Raw genomic sequence first — 18,346 nt, 5'->3', positions numbered from 1 at the left:
TGTAAGGGACACGTTCCTCCGGATAGATGGTGGTGGCTCAGGAAGCTAAGTAAAGATATAAGAAACCCCGCGGTTGAGTGGGAACGGTTGGGGAACAATACCCACCAGACTATTAAAGGGACTCATGGGGGATTAAGTGTGTGCTGGGACAAGTGGTGGGAACCAGATCAGGGGATCTATGTCTGCATGTGGGGGTCAGAAAGGGTCTGCCCCACAGGCATTTCCATCTTTTTCCACCGGCTGTGGCAGGATGCCAGGAAAGGGGTGAGGTGGGGTGCCAGCACACAGGCGTGTGTGGTCCCATTTTCCTCAATCCCCGTGAATGCCACTGAACTTGTCACCCGCCCCCGAAAGCCCCTGCCCACAACTCTGGCAGCAAGGACACACAAAGGGGGGTGCCCCGCCACCACCAAGGGACCAGGGAACGGGCTGGTGCTAGTGCCTACAGATCAGGTACTGTACCAAGGGGTGCACTACGCAGTAGCCTCCATGATTTTAAATCTCACCGAGGTACATTTGTCGGCATGGTGCCCCAAGGAAACGGAGCAGTTATACCAGTGCGGTGCATTGACTGTAAGCAGAGTTTGGTAAGTGGGAGAAAAAGCCATTTAAGTGTATTTACTGAATTTTAGTGAGTGAAAAAGTTAATTATTTGAAGTAAGTTTAATTTTTTAGAGTAAATTAGGCTGTTGGGGAGTTTAAACCGGAAGTAGAATCCGGGTATAAAAAGGGGCGGGCTTAGTGCGGCAGCGCTGAGTGCGGTGCATTGAGTGTAAGCAGAGTTTGGTAAGTGGGAGAAAAAGTCATTTAAGTGTATTTACTGAATTTTAGTGAGTGAAAAAGTTAATTATTTGAAGTAAGTTTAATTTTTTAGAGTAAATTAAGCTGTTGGAGTTTAAACCGGAAGTAGAATCCGGGTATAAAAAGGGGCGGGTTTAGTGCGGCAGCGCTGAGTGCGGTGCATTGAGTGTAAGCAGAGTTTGGTAAGTGGGAGAGTTTGGGCAAGTGGGAGGTGAGGGGGTGTTTTTGCTCTGTTCTGCTTCCCACTCTCAGGCTAATCCAGCACTGCAGAAGTGGAGCAGCGAGACAATTCAACCAGACAGGCCCCACAGACAGCATTCAAAAGGGAGGTTGGTAATCAGCTGGTTGGTAGGTCCTTTTCCTACTCTTCTATACCTTTAAGTTGGTAAGTCCTACTAAATAGTGGTGTAATATTATCACCTATATCGGGGCAGAGGGCCTTCATAACTAATAATAAGAAATTTAATTAATTACATAGATATGGGTGAACAGGTGATGTGTTACTGTTGCGAAATGTTGGAGCTGGTGGACCCCATTGAGGCTCACGGTGATTATATTTGCGATAAGTGTTTGCTGCTAGAGGAACTCAGGCTCCGTGTTAAAGGGCTTGAGACCGAGCTTCAGACACTGCGACACATCAGGGAGGGAGAGAAGTTCCTGGACTCTATGTTTCAGGAGGTAGTCACACTATGAAATTAATTAATGCAGATGTAGTCCGTGGTCAGGGACAGGACAGTGTGACTACGAGTGAAGCAGGTACAGGGATCCAGGAGGTAGTGTTGAAGGAGACGCAGCCCTTGCTCTTGTCAAGCAGGTTTGAGGTTCTTACTCCCTGTGAGGGTGGGAGCGGGGACTGCAGGGAGGATGAGCAACCTGGCCACAGCACTGTGGAACAGGGGGCCATTCAAGTGGAGGGAGTAAAAAGAAATGTTGTAGTGGTAGGGGATAGTATTAGGGGGATAGATAGGGTTCTCTGCAGTCAAGAGCGGGAGTCCCGAAGGCTGTGTTGCCTGCCCGGTGCCAGGGTTAAGGACATCTCTTCTGGGCTGGAAAGAAACTTGGAGTGGGAGGGGGAGGATCCAGTTGTCGTGGTCCATGTTGGTACAAACGACGTAGATAGGACAAGGAAGAAGGTTCTGTTAAAAGAGTATGAGCAGCTAGGGGTCAAATTAAAAAACAGAACCTCAAGGGTAATAATCTCTGGATTATTACCTGAGCCACGAGCAAATTTGGCTAAGATAAATAAAATTAAAGAGTTAAATGCGTGGCTCAAAGACGGGTGTGGGAAAAATGGGTTTTGCTTCTTGGGACACTGGCACCAGTACTGGGACAGGAGTGAACTGTTCTGTTGGGACGGACTTCACTTGGGCAGTGCTGGGACTAGAGTCCTGGCGAATCATATAACTAGGGCTGTAGAGAGGGCTTTGAACTAATTAGTGGGGGGGAGGTTTCTAGAGAGCAAATAATAAAAATGACAACGGAGAAGGTCATAAACTTAGGTAGCAGTGGGGGAATTAAAAAACAGAACATGTCAGGAAGGGACAGAAGGTATGGAGTAAAAGGTAAAGTAGTAAAAGGGAAAAAACAGGAACTAAGTGTCACAAAACATATTTGAAAGTTCTTTATCTGAATGCACGTAGCATTCGTAACAAAATGGATGAGTTAACGGCACAAATAACTATTATGGGTATGATCTTGTGGCTATTACAGAAACATGGCTGCAGGGTGACCATGACTGGGAATTAAACATACCAGGTTATTTAACAATCAGGAAGGACAGGCAGGAAGGAAGGGGAGGTGGGGTGGCTATGTTAATAAAGGAAGGAATCACTATAATACAGAGAAATGATATTGGGTCAAAGGAGCAGGATAGTGAAACAGTTTGGGTGGAGATAAGGAATAATAAGGGGAAAAAAACACTAGTGCGCGTAGTCTATAGGCCTCCGAACAGTTGCAACTCTGTTGGATGGAGTATTAATCAGGAAATAGTTGAGGCTTGTAATAATGGAACAGCTATAATTATGGGGGATTTTAACTATCATATTAACTGGACAAATCAAATTGGGCAGGGCAGCCTTGAGGATGAGTTCATTGAGTGTATTAGGGATGGGTTTCTTGAGCAGTACGTAACTAAACCGATCAGGGGACAAGCAACCTTAGATTTGGTCCTGTGTAATGAGACAGGATTAATTAAAAATGTCCTAGTAAAGGATCCCCTTGGAATGAGTGACCATAACATGGTTGAATTCCATATTCAATTAGAGGGTGAGAAGATTGGATCTCAAACAAGCGTGCTGAGCTTGAATAAAGGAGGCTATGAAGGTATGAGAGCGGAATTGATTAGAGTGGACTGGGAAAATAGATTAAAGGGTAAGACGGTACATGATCAGTGGTGTACATTTAAGGAGTTATTTTACAACTTCCAAAAAATATATATTCCACTGAGGAAAAAAGGGTGTAAAAGAAAAGATAGCCATCCGTGGCTAAGTAAAGTAATTAAGGATAGTATCCGACTAAAAACAAGGGCATATACGGTAGCCAAATCTAATGGGAGGATAGAAGATTGGGAAGTCTTTAAAAGACAGCAAAAAATAACTAAAAGATTGATTAACAAAGGGAAGATAGATTATGAAAGTAAATTAGCAAAAAATATAAAAACAGATAGTAAGAGTTTTTATACAGGTAGTTAAAAAGAAATAGGGTGGCTAAAGTAAATGTTGGTCCCTTAGAGGATGAGACCAGGAAATTAATGGTGGGAAACATGGAGATGGCAAAAACGCTGAACAAATATTTTGTATCAGTCTTTACGGTAGAGGATACTAAGAATATCCCAACACTGGACAAACAGGGGACTCTGGGGGGGGAGGAGCTAAATACGATTAAAATCACTAAAGAAGTGGTACTCGGTAACATAATGGGACTCAAGGCGGATAAATCCCCTGGACCTGATGGCTTACATCCTAGGGTCTTGAGGGAAGTGGCGGTAGGGATTGTGGATGCATTGGTAATAATTTTCCAAAACTCCCTGGACTCAGCAAAGGTCCCGGCAGATTGGAAAACTGCTAATGTAACACCCTTATTTAAAAAGGGTAGTAGGCAGAAGGCTGGAAACTATAGACCTGTTAGCCTAACATCTGTGGTTGGTAAAATTTTAGAGTCCATTATTAAGGAGACAGTAACGGGACATTTGGATAAATATAATTTAATAGGACAAACTCAGCATGGTTTCATGAAGGGGAAGTCATGTTTGACAAATTTGCTTGAGTTCTTTCAGGAAGTAACATACAGGGTGGATAAAGGGGAACCAATGGACGTAGTGTATTTAGACTTCCAAAAGGCATTTGACAAGGTGCCACACAAGATTATTGCTCAAGATAAAAAATCACGGGATTGGGGGTAATATTCTGGCGTGGGTGGAGGATTGGCTATCTAACAGAAAACAGAGAGTTGGGATAAATGGTTCATTCTCAGACTGGCAATCAGTAACTAGTGGTGTTCCACAGGGGTCACTGCTGGGTCCCCAACTCTTTACAATCTATATTAATGATTTGGAGGAGGGGACCGAGTGTAACATATCAAAGTTTGCAGATGATACAAAGATGGGAGGGAAAGTAGTGAGTGAGGAGGACATAAAAAACCTGCAAAGGGACATAGACAGGCTAAGTAAGTGGGCAGAGATTTGGCAGATGGAATACAATACTGAAAAGTGTGAGGTTATGCACTTTGGCAGGAAAAATCATAGAGCAAGTTATTATCTTAATGGCAAGAAACTGGAAAGTACTGTAGTACAAAGGGATCTGGGGGTCCTGGTGCATGAAACTCAAAAAGTTAGTATGCAGGTGCAGCAAGTGATCAAGAAGGCCAATGGAATGTTGGCTTTTATTGCTAGGGGGATAGAATATAAAAACAGGGAGGTATTGCTGCAGTTGTATAAGGTATTGGTGAGACCACACCTGGAATACTGCATACAGTTTTGGTGTCCATACTTAAGAAAAGACATACTTGCGCTCGAGTCAGTACAAAGAAGGTTCACTCGGTTAATTCCGGGGATGAGGGGGTGGACATATGATGAGAGGTTGAGTAGATTGGGACTCTACTCATTGGAGTTCAGAAGAATGAGAGGCGATCTTATTGAAACATCTAAGATTGTGAAGGAGCTTGATCGGGTGGATGCGGTGAGGATGTTCCCAATGATGGGTGAAACTAGAACTAGGGGGCATAATCTTAGAATAAGGGGCTGCTCCTTCAAAACTGAGATGAGGAGAAACTTCTTCACTCAGAGAGTGGTAGGTTTGTGGAATTTGCTGCCCCAGAAAGCTGTGGAAGCTACATCATTAAATATATTTAAAACAGAAATAGATAGTTTCCTAGAAGTAAAGGGAATTAAGGGTTACGGGGAGCGGGCAGGAAATTGGACATGAGTCTAGGTTCGGAATGGTCGTGGCCCTATGGGTAGTGGAGCGGGCCCAGGGGCCATGTAGCCTGGTTCTGCTCCTACTTCTTATGTTCTAATTCTGTTAGATTTCAGGAGATGGTTTTATTCCTGTTCCTGGCTGGGGTGGAGATCGCCTTTACAGAAGGTAAGTACTGTAGAAAATATAGGGACAAAGTGATCTCCTGGACGAGTTTCGATCGCCTAGATGGGTCGGAGAGGAATTTCCCAGATTTTTTCTCCCAAATTAGCCATTGGGTTTTTTATCTGGTTTTTCGCCTCTCCCGGGAGATCACATGGGTTCGGGTGGGATGGAGAGCGATAGTAGATTTGAGGTTAGGATCAGATCAGCCATGATCTTATTGAATGGTGGAGCAGGCTCGAGGGGCCGATTGGCCTACTCCTGCTCCTATTTCTTATGTTCTTATGTACCAGGCCCTATTAAAAGACATGTTCCAAAAGTTTTACGAGTTCGACTTTGCCGATGTCGACAAGGCCAGGCTGTACACCACACCCCACGAGTTTTTGGATAGTATAGGGAGACAAAGAAGGGGTGCATTCAATGATGTTTTTACTGCATTTAATACTGGGTCCTCTGTCATCAACAGTTTAGATGACATGGAGTTGCAGACCCAGATAAACTGTTTAAAAACACAGTTAAAGAAAATATTAACCGATGAAAACAAGGTAGTGGGCTCTGAGTTACATGAGGACCAGGCCATGACACTCCACTTAAAAGAAATTATAGCAGAGCTGGAGAAGCATGCAAGGACAGTTAATGCTCTCATAAGGGAGGACAGAAATGCTTCTGACCAGGCTACACAAAATGAGGTGTGCGTGCTGTATGGGGCATGGTTGCTGGGTGAGGGCCGCAGTAATTTGGAGGATTTAAAACAGGGTTTAGTCCCCTCCTGGATCAGTAACAAACACCTCGCAGCCCTCCACCCTTTTGAGAATGCATTAAGCCTGTGCCAACTCCGGCTAGCTTCTGAGGCCTACCCAGTCCCAGTGGATTGTGGGTGGTCCAACCACACCATTATGGGAATAGTAGTCAGAATGCCGGTTATGGGTAGGACAGCCCGACCCGCCCCGGTATACAGGGTGGAGAACACTGGAGTCATTCAAGGGGGTGCACACATTCGTTATACAGCGGTCCCACCATACGTCATAAAATGGGAGCATGCTATGACTGGTACCGACCTCTCGGGGTGCCGTAGTCGGGGAGCACACATAATCCTGTGTCCCCAGCACTTGAATGCCTATTCAAAACCACAGTGTGGGTTCAGAGCTGCTGACGCGAAACCTATAAATTGTACCATGGAAGCAATGGCACAAGGCCATGTTCCCCCGCAGGTAGCATATATAGGAGGTGGGACATATTGTGTCACCACGGGAGAGCCCCACTACCAGCATGGACAGCATAGTTGGTGTCCGGTGAGTGACAGCAGTTTCTGTTTCAAACCCGAGGCGGAAGTTCAAGTGGCCCAAGTACGAATTGTCCCCATTCCTGAACCCTCCACTGTTCACCTCACGGTGAAGGAGAATTTTACCAATTTACAAAAGTACGTTGCACATTTCGGTTACGAAATTCCCCCTCTCCCAGAACACCTCATCAAAATACTAAAAGCCGTTATCGTTTCTCAAAAGCATTTTTACACTCTAGAGCAGAAAAGGGTAGAAATAGGGGCTAACATATTAGATATTGTGATCCCACCTTGGTGGGACATTTTCAATAATATAGAGGTCCCGTCGTGGATCAGACTGGCCTCCCACATTCTTGTGGTTTGTCAGTTAGGGATAGTGCTGTACCTAGTATGTATCCAGTGTAAGAGAAAGGGTCACATACGGGAGTTTAGAAACCAAAAGACTTGGAAGGAACATTACGTTCGGGTGGAAGGAGATACACCCGTTTAAGTTCTGTTTTGTATCATTAAAGCATCATTGTTGTTTTGCCGTGTTGTAATGTTGTTTTTGCATGTTCCTTTTATTAATGTTAATAAAGTTGTTTGAAGTATGGTGTTTTAAATAAAGATATGTGTGTACCAAGTGGTGCAGGGGTGTTGGACCCCTCCACACTTGGATGTGTGTAACTGACTGTATTCTATCTATGGATGCTTAATGTACACTACGTTTTTTTCTAGAATGGGAAATGCATGTGTCGTGGGATCGTAGATAGGTAAATACAGGGGAAGGTTGATTATGGAGGTTCAGAAATTTTGCTCACCTAGTATGATACTTCAAGCAAGTTTTATTATCACAGGGGGGACTGTAAGGTTCTCAAAATTCCAACATCCCCCGAAGTTATTAATCAAAAGGGACCCTGGATGGACTTGATTTTAAAACCAGGGTACCCAAAATGGCTGCGGTAAACCTCGTGACCAGGCCAAATGGGATTTTAAAACAAAGGTTCTGCAAAACAAGCAGGTCAAGGAGTTCAAGTTTTAAACTAATCAAAGACTTTGTAAGGACTGATAAAATGAACAAAAGACTGTACATTCTAGTCATTAAGTTGGAATGGGCTCCATCAAGCCATTAGGCTTTCTGCATTTTAAATCGGGAACCGCTCACCAGAGACATTAAGCCTGAATGGGAGCAATTCACAACTTGTCTTTAACAATGGCCAGGGTTTCGAGGCAACTTGAGGCACAACGACTATCATGCTACAGGTCATTTTTATAAACGTTTTTAAACATTTAAATGAGCTCACCCAAATCGGACAAAGGACTGAACTGATTTGGCGCGCAGATAAGGGCTCCCGAGGGGTATAACTATGGGCCCATCGGGAAGCCACTCTCTCTCTTGCCTCTTCCCTCCTGCCTCGCAACTCGCTGCCAGATTACAACCAGGATGGGTTGTATGAAGAAGACTGCATGGGGCTTCGAATAAACGGGCCCTCAGTCCAGCTCATTCAACCCAACAGGATCAACCAAGGAAGAACATCAACTGAAGAAGAGCCCGTCCTGCGAGGTAAAATACCCAGGCAGAGACTTTAATATTGGGGTATTTTACCTGGACGGCACCCTTGCCGCGCGCTGGAACCACGTGATGTCGGCAGGCCACAGAGTGCACAAGGAGTGAACCCAAAACCTTCAACTGTTTCTTTAAATGTGACAGGTTCTTGGATTGGTGAGCATGAAGTTCTGGCCCCTCATAGTCTAATCTAGTTAGGTATAGGGGGTGGGAATTAAGGGGATTGCTAATATCGTTGTTTTCCCTCGATTGTGCCATGTGTTCCCCATTCCCTTTAAGTATAAGCATTTTATGTCTGTAGTGTGCTGTACCAGTAATTTTCTCGTGTAAGAGCGTTATAATTTTTCAGTTCAATAAAATCTTGGTTCTTTTACACCAAACCACTTGTCTACTCGATTTTCTGTATCGCTGCCTGTGTCTAAGTCCGGTGTCCAGAACACAGTGGGCGAGCGATTCGAACCGCTCAAAGAAGGTAGTCAGAGGCAAAGTTGACTGACCAAACACGCCTGTGCAAACCCCCTACAAGGACAACAGCTCCAACAATGTAGTAGCATACCGGAGTGTCTGCCTAGATCATGCTAACAGTTATAAGAAAGGAGCAAAGCAGAGTTTATATACGATCATCGGGGCATTAGCACTAGTGCCCCATCTCTTAAAATAACTGGTTCCAAGCATAAGCATCTGAAATTGGCAATACAGTGAACATTCCTTGAAAATGAAAAAAATAAACACAGAAACTTTATTTAACATGAAGTTTGTATCATCTCACTATATTTGCTCTTGGGCACAAAAAAATCACGTTTGTAATGGCATTCAACTCATGAATAGTTCATAATTAAGATGGCAGTAATTAATTGTTCTGAAGGCTCCATACATTATTGATTACAAACAATTGTTTAATGTCTGGTACATAATTTTGCATGAGTAATTTCATATCAGCATTTGCTGTTGTGAGCCATACCTATCCAGAAAAATACACCATCCTATGAACAGAATTCTGACTTTATTAAAACATGACAAACTGGGTTTAAAAATCTAAAAGCCTCAACAACACAAAGCTGTAAACAGCATATAGGCTTTTGAGGTAAGATCAGTTGTTGACACTGAAACTATAGCCCTATTGAAGCTAGAAGGTTGGAGCTTCCAGAAAGTCTGAGCTTTGGGAAGAACACAATACCATACCCAGTTAAATTGTTTTAAACCAACACTTTGTAAACAGGCACATGAAAGAGCACAATGGTATAATGTTAAGGTGTCATAAACCAACACTTTGGGAAACAGAAACACAACATTAAAGAATGTCATATGACATCAAATGAAAGACAGGAGACATAATTCTTAATACAACCAACTGAGGTGGCTAGGGGGACAAAGGTGCATCCGGTTGAAGTGTTTTTAATTTACATGTTGTAAAAAGATACAAACAGAAGACTTTCATAAATATGACATCAATAGATGCACCAAGCAATCACATTGTTTTTGTATTGAACTTGGAACACCTAGGAGACACAAAGTCTGCTTACAACCAGCTGAGGTGACTTTAAGAACTGAACAGGAGACCTTCGTAAAAATGACATCAAATAGAACCACTGCTGTCACATTGTTTTTATGATAAGCTTGAGACACCTACACAGCAGACATAATTCTGCAAGCTAACAGCTGAACTGACAGTAAGAATAGAAAGAAGTCAACAAAAAAATGACTAGAGATAATTAGCTTACATCAGCAGAAAACGTCAAAGGATATACCACTGAAAAAAAGAGTATAAAATATAGAACTTTCAAATAGGAAGACAGAATTCGCTGGAAGGGGCAAAACGATTCTCAGCTTCAGAGAGAGGCCCTGTAAGCCTACAACTCTTTGAGTCTCAGGTAATCAAAGGTATTTGATTTTGGTGGATATCCTGGATTAAGACTAAATAAGAAATGTAAAAATGTAATGAAGTTAAGATTTGAGAATAAGGATCTCTGATGATAAGAATTGTAAAGATTTGTATTTTGAACTGTTAATGTTGAATCACCAGCTGTTAACTTCATGTTGGTTCTTTAATAAATCTATATTTTTTTAGAATTGTCTCACATAGTACTTCTGTATCAAACTCGTGAACTCAATCTCTGTACACTCTTTGGTGAGGAGTTGCAGAATTCTGGGGGAGTTTTCCGGACCCTCATAATATCCAGAGGTTACAGTCTAGTTAAACTTACTAAAAGTGCTATCTGGAGGACGGTAACATCTTCAGGTCATTCCTTTCCTTTAGGGAGAGATAGTCTGGACCTTTAGACCCAATTAAGCGTCTTCTAGGATTCGGCTAACTCTAACTTTAGTTGAAGGTGAACACGCCTGATCTGGGGTAGCCCGGCTAGGACTAGTAATTATCCCTTCACTGTAAGGCATTAGATTCAGTTTACCACAGAGCGATATACAGTACTGTCCAATGTTGAAAAGGACAAAATAACTGTACACCATTCACTTTATTAAGCACGTAACATTATTCAATTAAACTATGACAAAAGGTAGACATATTCCTCAATGTAAATATGTTGCACCTACATTAACTGTTATGGCAAAGGGTAATTTCTTTAAATGGAAGCCTTTGGCGAAAATGTGGTAGATCACCCAGTGATATAACGTATCTTCAGCGCACAATGAATTACTGATCTCACTTTAGAGGTGGGGTAAATCTTTCAAGAGATGCTTTTCCACAGACAAGGAAAGATGATCAATGACTAAATCAATCTAAAGTCACCTCAAACACTTACTGGGAGATGCTTGAGAAACACTGTCATCAGAAGGTATGCAAAAATAGATTCAGCTCTGTTTTCTTTACATTCTTCCCTAATGGTATACTAGATCAGGATCTCCATGTGTGGAAAATCTCTGGTATGAACCCATATCCTATAATTCTATGTAACAGCAGCACATCATTACACTAACTACCAGGCAATTTGGAAAATATCTGGTGGTCACATTTTAAAGTTGGAACAATGTCTGTTATAAATGTTATTATGTGGCGGTACCACCGGTTGTCCCTTACATTGAGATACATAATTCCCTTTAACTTACCTTACTGTATGTGTCTGTTACTATACTCAGGCTTCTCTCCTGTACTCGGACGTCATGACATCAGAGCTCGGAACCTTCCAACAGTAGAGCTCGGAACCTGCTGGCAGTTGAGCCCGGAACCTGCTGGCAGTTGAGCTGGGAAACTTCTAGTTAGTCCTCGTGGAGTCACCGCTGGGACAAGACCTATACCACGGTGCTCCTAGTCAGCCATCTTACCTGCCATCTTACCTGATGTAATTAGTCTGTTCCTGTAAATAAACAACTTGTTAATAGTTCGTCGAAGTCAAACTCTCTTATTTAGTGGCAATCCACACGAACCGCTACAATAAAATAAATAACCTATAAAATGTAAAAAAAAACAAGAACCGACCTGTCAGTTAAGCACTGAAAATCAGAATGCTTGAACCTTGGGTGAACACAGGATGAGCTTTGACTGTAATGTGTCACCCTCCTCTCGGTTAAGTCACTTGTTCATATTATCTAGGCTTACACATCAAAAAATAGCCACAGGTCCAGGATGCGTAGAATCCGCGGGATAAGAACATAAGAACATAAGAAATAGGAGCAGGAGTAGGCCAATCGGCTCCTCGAGCCTGCTCCGCCATTCAATAAGATCATGGCTGATCTGATCCTAACCACCAATCTACTATCACAGAACCATCTCCTGAATCTAACAGAATTAGACACACGAAATAGGAGCAGGATCAGGCTACACGGCCCCTGGGCCCGCTCCGCTACCCACAGGGCCATGACCGATCCGAACCTAGACTCATGTCCAAATTCCTGCCCGCTCCCCGTAACCCTTAATTCCCTTTACTTCTAGGAAACTGTCTATTTCTGTTTTTAATTTATTAAAATTGCTCTTACTGCTTGCCACTCGTCCGAGGCCTGTGCATGCACGGTTGAGCTTGGAACAGAATCACAGGGTGTCCGTTGGTTCACTTGAAGCTTTCCACAACCAGTGGGAATCGCTGGACCTACCATGCTTTGTCAACATAGATAACCAGATCTTGTTTTAACACTTATGTATTCATTTTAGTTTGACTGGGCCGCCTGCATTAGTGGTGCTGTCCTCTTGAGGGAGGTACTTACTAATATGATAGTGATTTTTTTGGTCTGGTGGCATTGGGGCCCCGTAAGTTGCCTCTCTATTGGCCAAGACAAAAGAGGCACATAAAAAATGGCCAAGGTGTCAGGGAGCTGCTGTTGCCTCTGGAACCATAGTGCAGCATAAGACACTGTTTATGGGAGGGGGGAAAACTGGGGACCAAATCCATTGAATTTCTTTTATTTTCAGAAATACTCATTTATTGTGAAATAAGGATTGTGAAGTAAGGATGCAACTTGTTTAGGTGTGCATCTCGTTTCATTCTAAAAAAAATTAAAAGACGTTTATTTATTGTAATATAGGTGTCTGTCTGACTGGCTTTAATTCTGATTTTAAAAGCACTATTGGGCGAGAAACTAAAAACAGAAAAGGTTGAGAATTCACAGCCCACGAATTTGGGAAAACAAAAGCAACGGATTAATGTGCAAAGGTTCTGACGAAACATCCTCCAACCTTAACCTGTTTTTCTCTTTTCCGCCACATTTTCTGTTGTTATTCCAGATTTGCAATAATTTGTTTTTTTTATAGTGTACTGTTGCATATATAATATTAAGAGATACAAAGAGATGACTGTATGGAATAAATGAAGATAAAACGAAGATTATTGTGAAACCCAGCAGTCCACCACAGTGGGTTGTTGTGTGTTTTGAACTGAGGCTTTTCAGCAGCAATTCCACCGAAGGACGTTTGATGCAAGGGGGGAGCAAGTTGGCTCCGGGTGGCTATCATGCGTCACTGGATCAGGAGCTTGGGCGGAGGAGGCTTGTGCTATTTCCCTGGAGCAGAGTGGCGCATTAAACAGGCAGCGTGTCTCAAGTGAAAACAGAGAGAGAGAGATTATTCAACAACAACAAAATATATATACACGTATTAAATACATCATAAAACCGAGGCGTCAGGGACCAGGCGTGTTTGTATTCTGCTCGATCATTGCAATTGTCTCGAATGGATGAGCGTCCAGCCCGGGACTCGGCGGCGATGGGATGAATCCCGGGACTCTCTCTCTCTCTCACTCACACACACACCACACAAGGATTTTTGCGAACAAAAAAAAAATCCGTGTCATCGAGGAGTAGATGGGTGAGGGATGGAGGCGGTAAACGGAGCTCCGGAGATTCTCCACCAACACCAGCAGCAGCAGCAAGTGGAGAAGAAGAAGCTCCACCGAGCCCCGTCTCCAGCCAGACCCAAGGCGACCCGGGGCTGGTCGGTGGCGAAATCCAAATGTAACCCGGGCTCCAAGCAGGGGCTCGCTCCGTGCCGGCTCTCCCGGCACAGCCCGGCTCTCAAGGACCTCAAGCTGAGTAAAATGCCGGCCGGCAAATCAACGGCCGCCTCGGCTTCTTCTCCCCGGGCGACCAAAGGGGACTCCCGGTCCAAGAAGCTCAACCACGGCGGTGGAGGAGGAGGAGGAGGCAACGGTCCCGGGAAAAGGAAGAGCCAGCGAGGCGAAGGAGGCCGGTGCGCCCCGGGCAAACTCTCGCCCGCCACCGACAGCAGCTCCGAGCTGTCCGACTGCCCGTCCGAGCCGCTCTCCGAGGACAACCGGCTGCTGTCCGCCGACACCAGCGACAGCGAGTCGGAGCCCCGGGACGGCGAGGCCGGCCGCTCGCCTCAGCCCCAGGACGGGCCTCAGCTCCCGCCCGCCGACACCCTGGACGACCCGACCTGGCCGGCGGAAGACGGCTCGCTGGCTTCGGCCAGTGGCCAGTCGGACGCCGGGCCCTTCGGCGCCAAGTCACCGTCGCTGGATAGCCGGCTTCACGTCAGCAACTCGCTGGCCTTTTCCGATTTCAGCGAAGAATTCGTTGACAGCATCCAGGAGGAATTCTTAAAAGAAATCGATGAGCTTCGGTCAGAGAACGATTATCTGAAGGTAGGCGAGGCCACTTTCATTCATTCTTTTTATTTGGGTGGGGGTGGCAGGGGGATGTGATCAGCTTTGTTTCTGTTGCTTCCATCCACATTTTTGTGAATCTGGCTCAATTGGGTGGGAATTCAGAAATGAACGGAATTGCAGCCTATCGAATGCACTGTATTGGTTTTACTGGGTGCTTTAGCTACCTTTCAGGTGCACCGTATGGTTGAGGTATGGCTTGTGTTACCAGCTGTCTCCCCCATTCGGGGTTTAATCCTACTTGTACAGACAGAAGTGCAGTTAGAACCTCAGGATTGTCCAGATCCAAACATGCGATCAGTGGATTTTGCTGTTGGCAGAGCGACATAAACTGGCACTGCAAGCTGCCATAATAGTGTATATGGTCTTATTGCAGCTGTAGAGATGTTTTCGTTGGTGGAAGCCAATAAGATAGATTATGCTTCAAGAATATTAAGAGTTGTGGATGTTGTTATCTCTTAATATTCTTGAATTATAATATATCTAACTTAAGACCAGCATCTGCAAAAATCCAAAAAGAATATAACCAAGTATTGCGTAACTCAAATCCTTCAGACACTATTGAGAAATATGGAGTGCTTTAGTGGATGCTGAATAAGCACTCCATATTTCTCAATAGAGCCTGAAGGATTTGAGTTACGCAATACTTGGTTATATACTTTCTAGATTTTTGCAGATGCTTGTCTTAATTCTGCAGTTTCTTTCAGGAGATGGGAAAATGGGCTCAATTCTGTATATGTCATGAATAGCAAATTTTAGTACAATACATTTTCTGACAATATTAATATTTGAGCGATATGTATTGACATCCTTGCAATGTAATCATCATAGTGGCAAAGCGAAGTGACTACCCATGGGCGCTATGTAAGCTGAGAGAAATTTCTATTGGTATTCCATTGATGTACATATAATACAAAACTTTATGTGCACACTTCCTCTTTGGTTTGCTGCTGAAATCCTTATTCATGCTTTTGTTACCTCCCAGACTCGACTATTCCAATGCTCTCCCATCTTCCACCCGCCGTAAACGTGAGCTCATCCAAAACTCTGCTGCCCGTATCCTAACTCGCACCAAGTCCCATTCACCCATCACCCCTGTGCTCACTGACACTACATTGCCGCCCGATCCAGCAACACCTCAAATTTAAAATTCTTATCATTGAGTTCAAATCTCTCATGAGCTCGCCCCTCCCTAGCTCTGTAACTTCCTTCAGCCCTGCAACCCTCTGAGAACTCTGTATTCCTCCCATTCTGGCCTCTTGTGCATCCCCGATTTACTTCGCCCCACCATTGGTGGCCGTGCCTTCAGCTGTCTAGGCTCCAAGTTCTGGAATTCCCTCCCTAAACCTCTCCACCTGCCTACCTTCTCATTCCTCCTTTTAAGATGCTCCTAAAACCTACCTCTTTGACCAAGCTTTTGGTCTCCTGTCCTAATATCTCCTTATGTGGCTCAATGTCAACATTTTGTTTGATTACGCTCCTGTGAAGAGCCTTGGGACATTTTACTACGTTAAGTGCAAGTTGTTGTCACACTTCAGATGTCACACATTGTGCAGTGAGAATTTTTGTGTCACATTTGGGGAGTATAACAAAACGAAAGGTAGTCTTTTGGAATGACTTACCAGAAACAAAATACCAAAGGCACAATGCCTACAGCCACTTAATTGACTCGCCCAGTTTTTATTTTACATTGATTGAACTTTGTTGCCTTAAAGGGGGACACACCTACAATTAAGCAGCAAAATATGCATTATACGTACTGGTCCTCCTTTAACAGTGCAAAATATCTTTAAAAAGTACAACACAGTCCAATGTTGCACCTTGTTACAGATACAATACAATCGGGAAATGTTATATTTTTGAGCTACAGTCGGAAACCGGCAAGTAGATTCTAATCTAAAAATTCCCTGACCCAACAACAATAATCCCCAGATTGGCTGCCTTATGTTTACTTAACAATTAAAGGGACAGCGCTCTACCTAAGCAGAATAATACACTGTACATGTTACTTTGTGTAACAGTCCTGTTCTTTTTTACAACTATATATCAACAACAGCAACAACTTGTATTTATATAGCACCTTTTAATGTAGTAAAACATCCCAAGGCGCTGCACAGGAGTATTTTAAGACAAAAAAATTTGACACCGAGCCACATAAGGATAAATTAGGGCAGGTGACCAAAAGCTTGGTCATACAACCTATTGCAAACAACACAATGGGAGAGGCAGTATTCTTAAAACAGCATTGCTTGTTTAAAAATGTTAAAATTCCTTTAACAACCTCTTTCATATTATGGACAAGAATCCTTCCCTGATTATTTGCTCCCTGCTCAAAAAATATTAGGTGGTGCAGCAGATCTTGTCTTGTATGCACCATTTAGCTGTTTTAAAGAGTTTAACCGAGCTATTTGCCAATCTGAACAATCTACTTTCCTTCAAAGTGCCCAAGCACAAGAACTACATGTCACTGTCAGAAAATAATAATAAAATAATGTAACAGTGCCAAAAATAGGATAGATGTATCACAAATAATATAACATCAGGATGAATGACTTTGTTTTCAGTGGAAGGAAGGACCATATAGGCCCTACAACTTTAAATCTAAGTTTTTAATATTAACTGTTACCACAAAATCAGAAAACACCAGCATGATAGATCAACATGGGCAAAGTGTTCAGAAAGCCACGGATGTGAGATTGAAATGATAATATGCAACATTAGTAACGAATATATCAGCGCAGTCAGATAAAATTCATTTGACATTTTAACAAAATTAATTGTGTTTGTTACTAATATCACACGGCGCAACTTTTAAATTGAAAAACATTTTTACTCAAGACAAAAAAGTTAATTCTACAGAAAGAAACTGAGGAATATAGAAGCCCAGCGTTAGCAGCTTCAGTGACGGCTGAGTGGTATTATCCAATGAGCAGCTGATCGATATAGACCAGCGCATCCTAGATTCAATTTCTGATCTCTCATTTGCTTAATTAGTTGATCTCAGTTGAGCCTGTACAATTGGTGTCTCTGTCCTAAGGTTAGAGAGAGGAATCAGTGACTTCAAGAGGCGATTGGCGAGATTAAAAAACGTACAGCCTCAAAATATGATTTCTGTTTTACAGAACTGAGTCTGATTTGCTGTGATCAGCTCCATCAATACAAACCAGTTTTCACTGTTGGCTGTTGCATTCTATTTTATCCTGTTTGAGAAAAATATTACTTTTTGATGCTTCATATTTTTAATGGAGTAAATCATTTTCATTTCGTACGAGCTGCCTTGCACGTGTCTCCACAGCTAACTGCCTGCCATAATAAGGATTAAGTGCTGAATGTATATATTACACCTTTTTTAGCCAAAATAGAACAGAGAATCTATATGCATATTTCTTTCTTTTATATGTAAGCATATACAACATCTATTAACATTCCCAGTTGTCTGCTGCACAGAAAAGATATTTGAGATTACCACTTGAACTTCATTTAACACATCGTAAATCTGCAGTACTGCCCTTAAGGCTTGCTGCACAAAATTTGGAGTGATAAGCAAGCATTTTTTATTTCTATATAGCAACTGATGGTATTTTTTCAAATTAACTTTTTTTTAATCAAGTTATGGAGCTAAAATTTGAAGCAGTTATATGACATAGCTTATTTCAGTATTGAATTTGAGGCAAAGGTAGATCCATCTATTATAGTTAAGGAGCTGGGGGGAATCAAGGTGAGCTGTTTAGCTATGGGACTGGTAAGAAAGTAGTTCCAGCTCCCCAAATTAGTACCTCAAAGGTCTTGAGGTGTTATATAGAAACATAGAAACATAGAAGATAGGAGCAGGAGTAGGCCATTCGGCCCTTCGAGCCTGCTCCGCCATTCAATGTGATCATGGCTGATCATCCAATTCAATACCCTGTCCCTGCCTTTTCCCCATATCCCTTGATCCCTTTAGCCTCAAGAAATATATCCAACTCTTTCTTGAATATATTTAATGAACTGGCCTCCACCGCCCTCTGTGGCAGAGAATTCCACAGGTTCACCACTCTCTGGGTGAAGAAATTCCTCCTCATTTCAGTCCTAAATG

At 43.0% G+C, this 18,346-nt stretch overlaps 1 protein-coding gene across 1 annotated transcript in view; it reads left to right on the top strand.

Annotated features, from left to right (window-relative positions):
* The first annotated feature begins 13,034 nt into the window (after positions 1-13,034).
* Positions 13,035-18,346, top strand: part of mtcl2 (microtubule crosslinking factor 2) — an 87,700-nt gene continuing 82,388 nt past the window's right edge. Inside the window, exon 1 of the mRNA XM_086005545.1 lies at positions 13,035-14,250. Within this exon, the coding sequence (XP_085861671.1) occupies positions 13,462-14,250 (789 nt within the window). The 5' untranslated portion in view covers positions 13,035-13,461. The remainder of the gene's footprint in view (positions 14,251-18,346) is intronic.

Source organism: Somniosus microcephalus, chromosome 13, assembly GCF_052327205.1.
Source record: "Somniosus microcephalus isolate GS21.2 chromosome 13, FLI_Smic_1.0, whole genome shotgun sequence".
In the NCBI taxonomy this organism is placed as follows: Eukaryota; Metazoa; Chordata; class Chondrichthyes; order Squaliformes; family Somniosidae; genus Somniosus; species Somniosus microcephalus.
The sequence above is the reverse complement of the archived record's forward strand: the minus strand, read 5'-3'. Positions and strand labels throughout refer to the sequence as shown.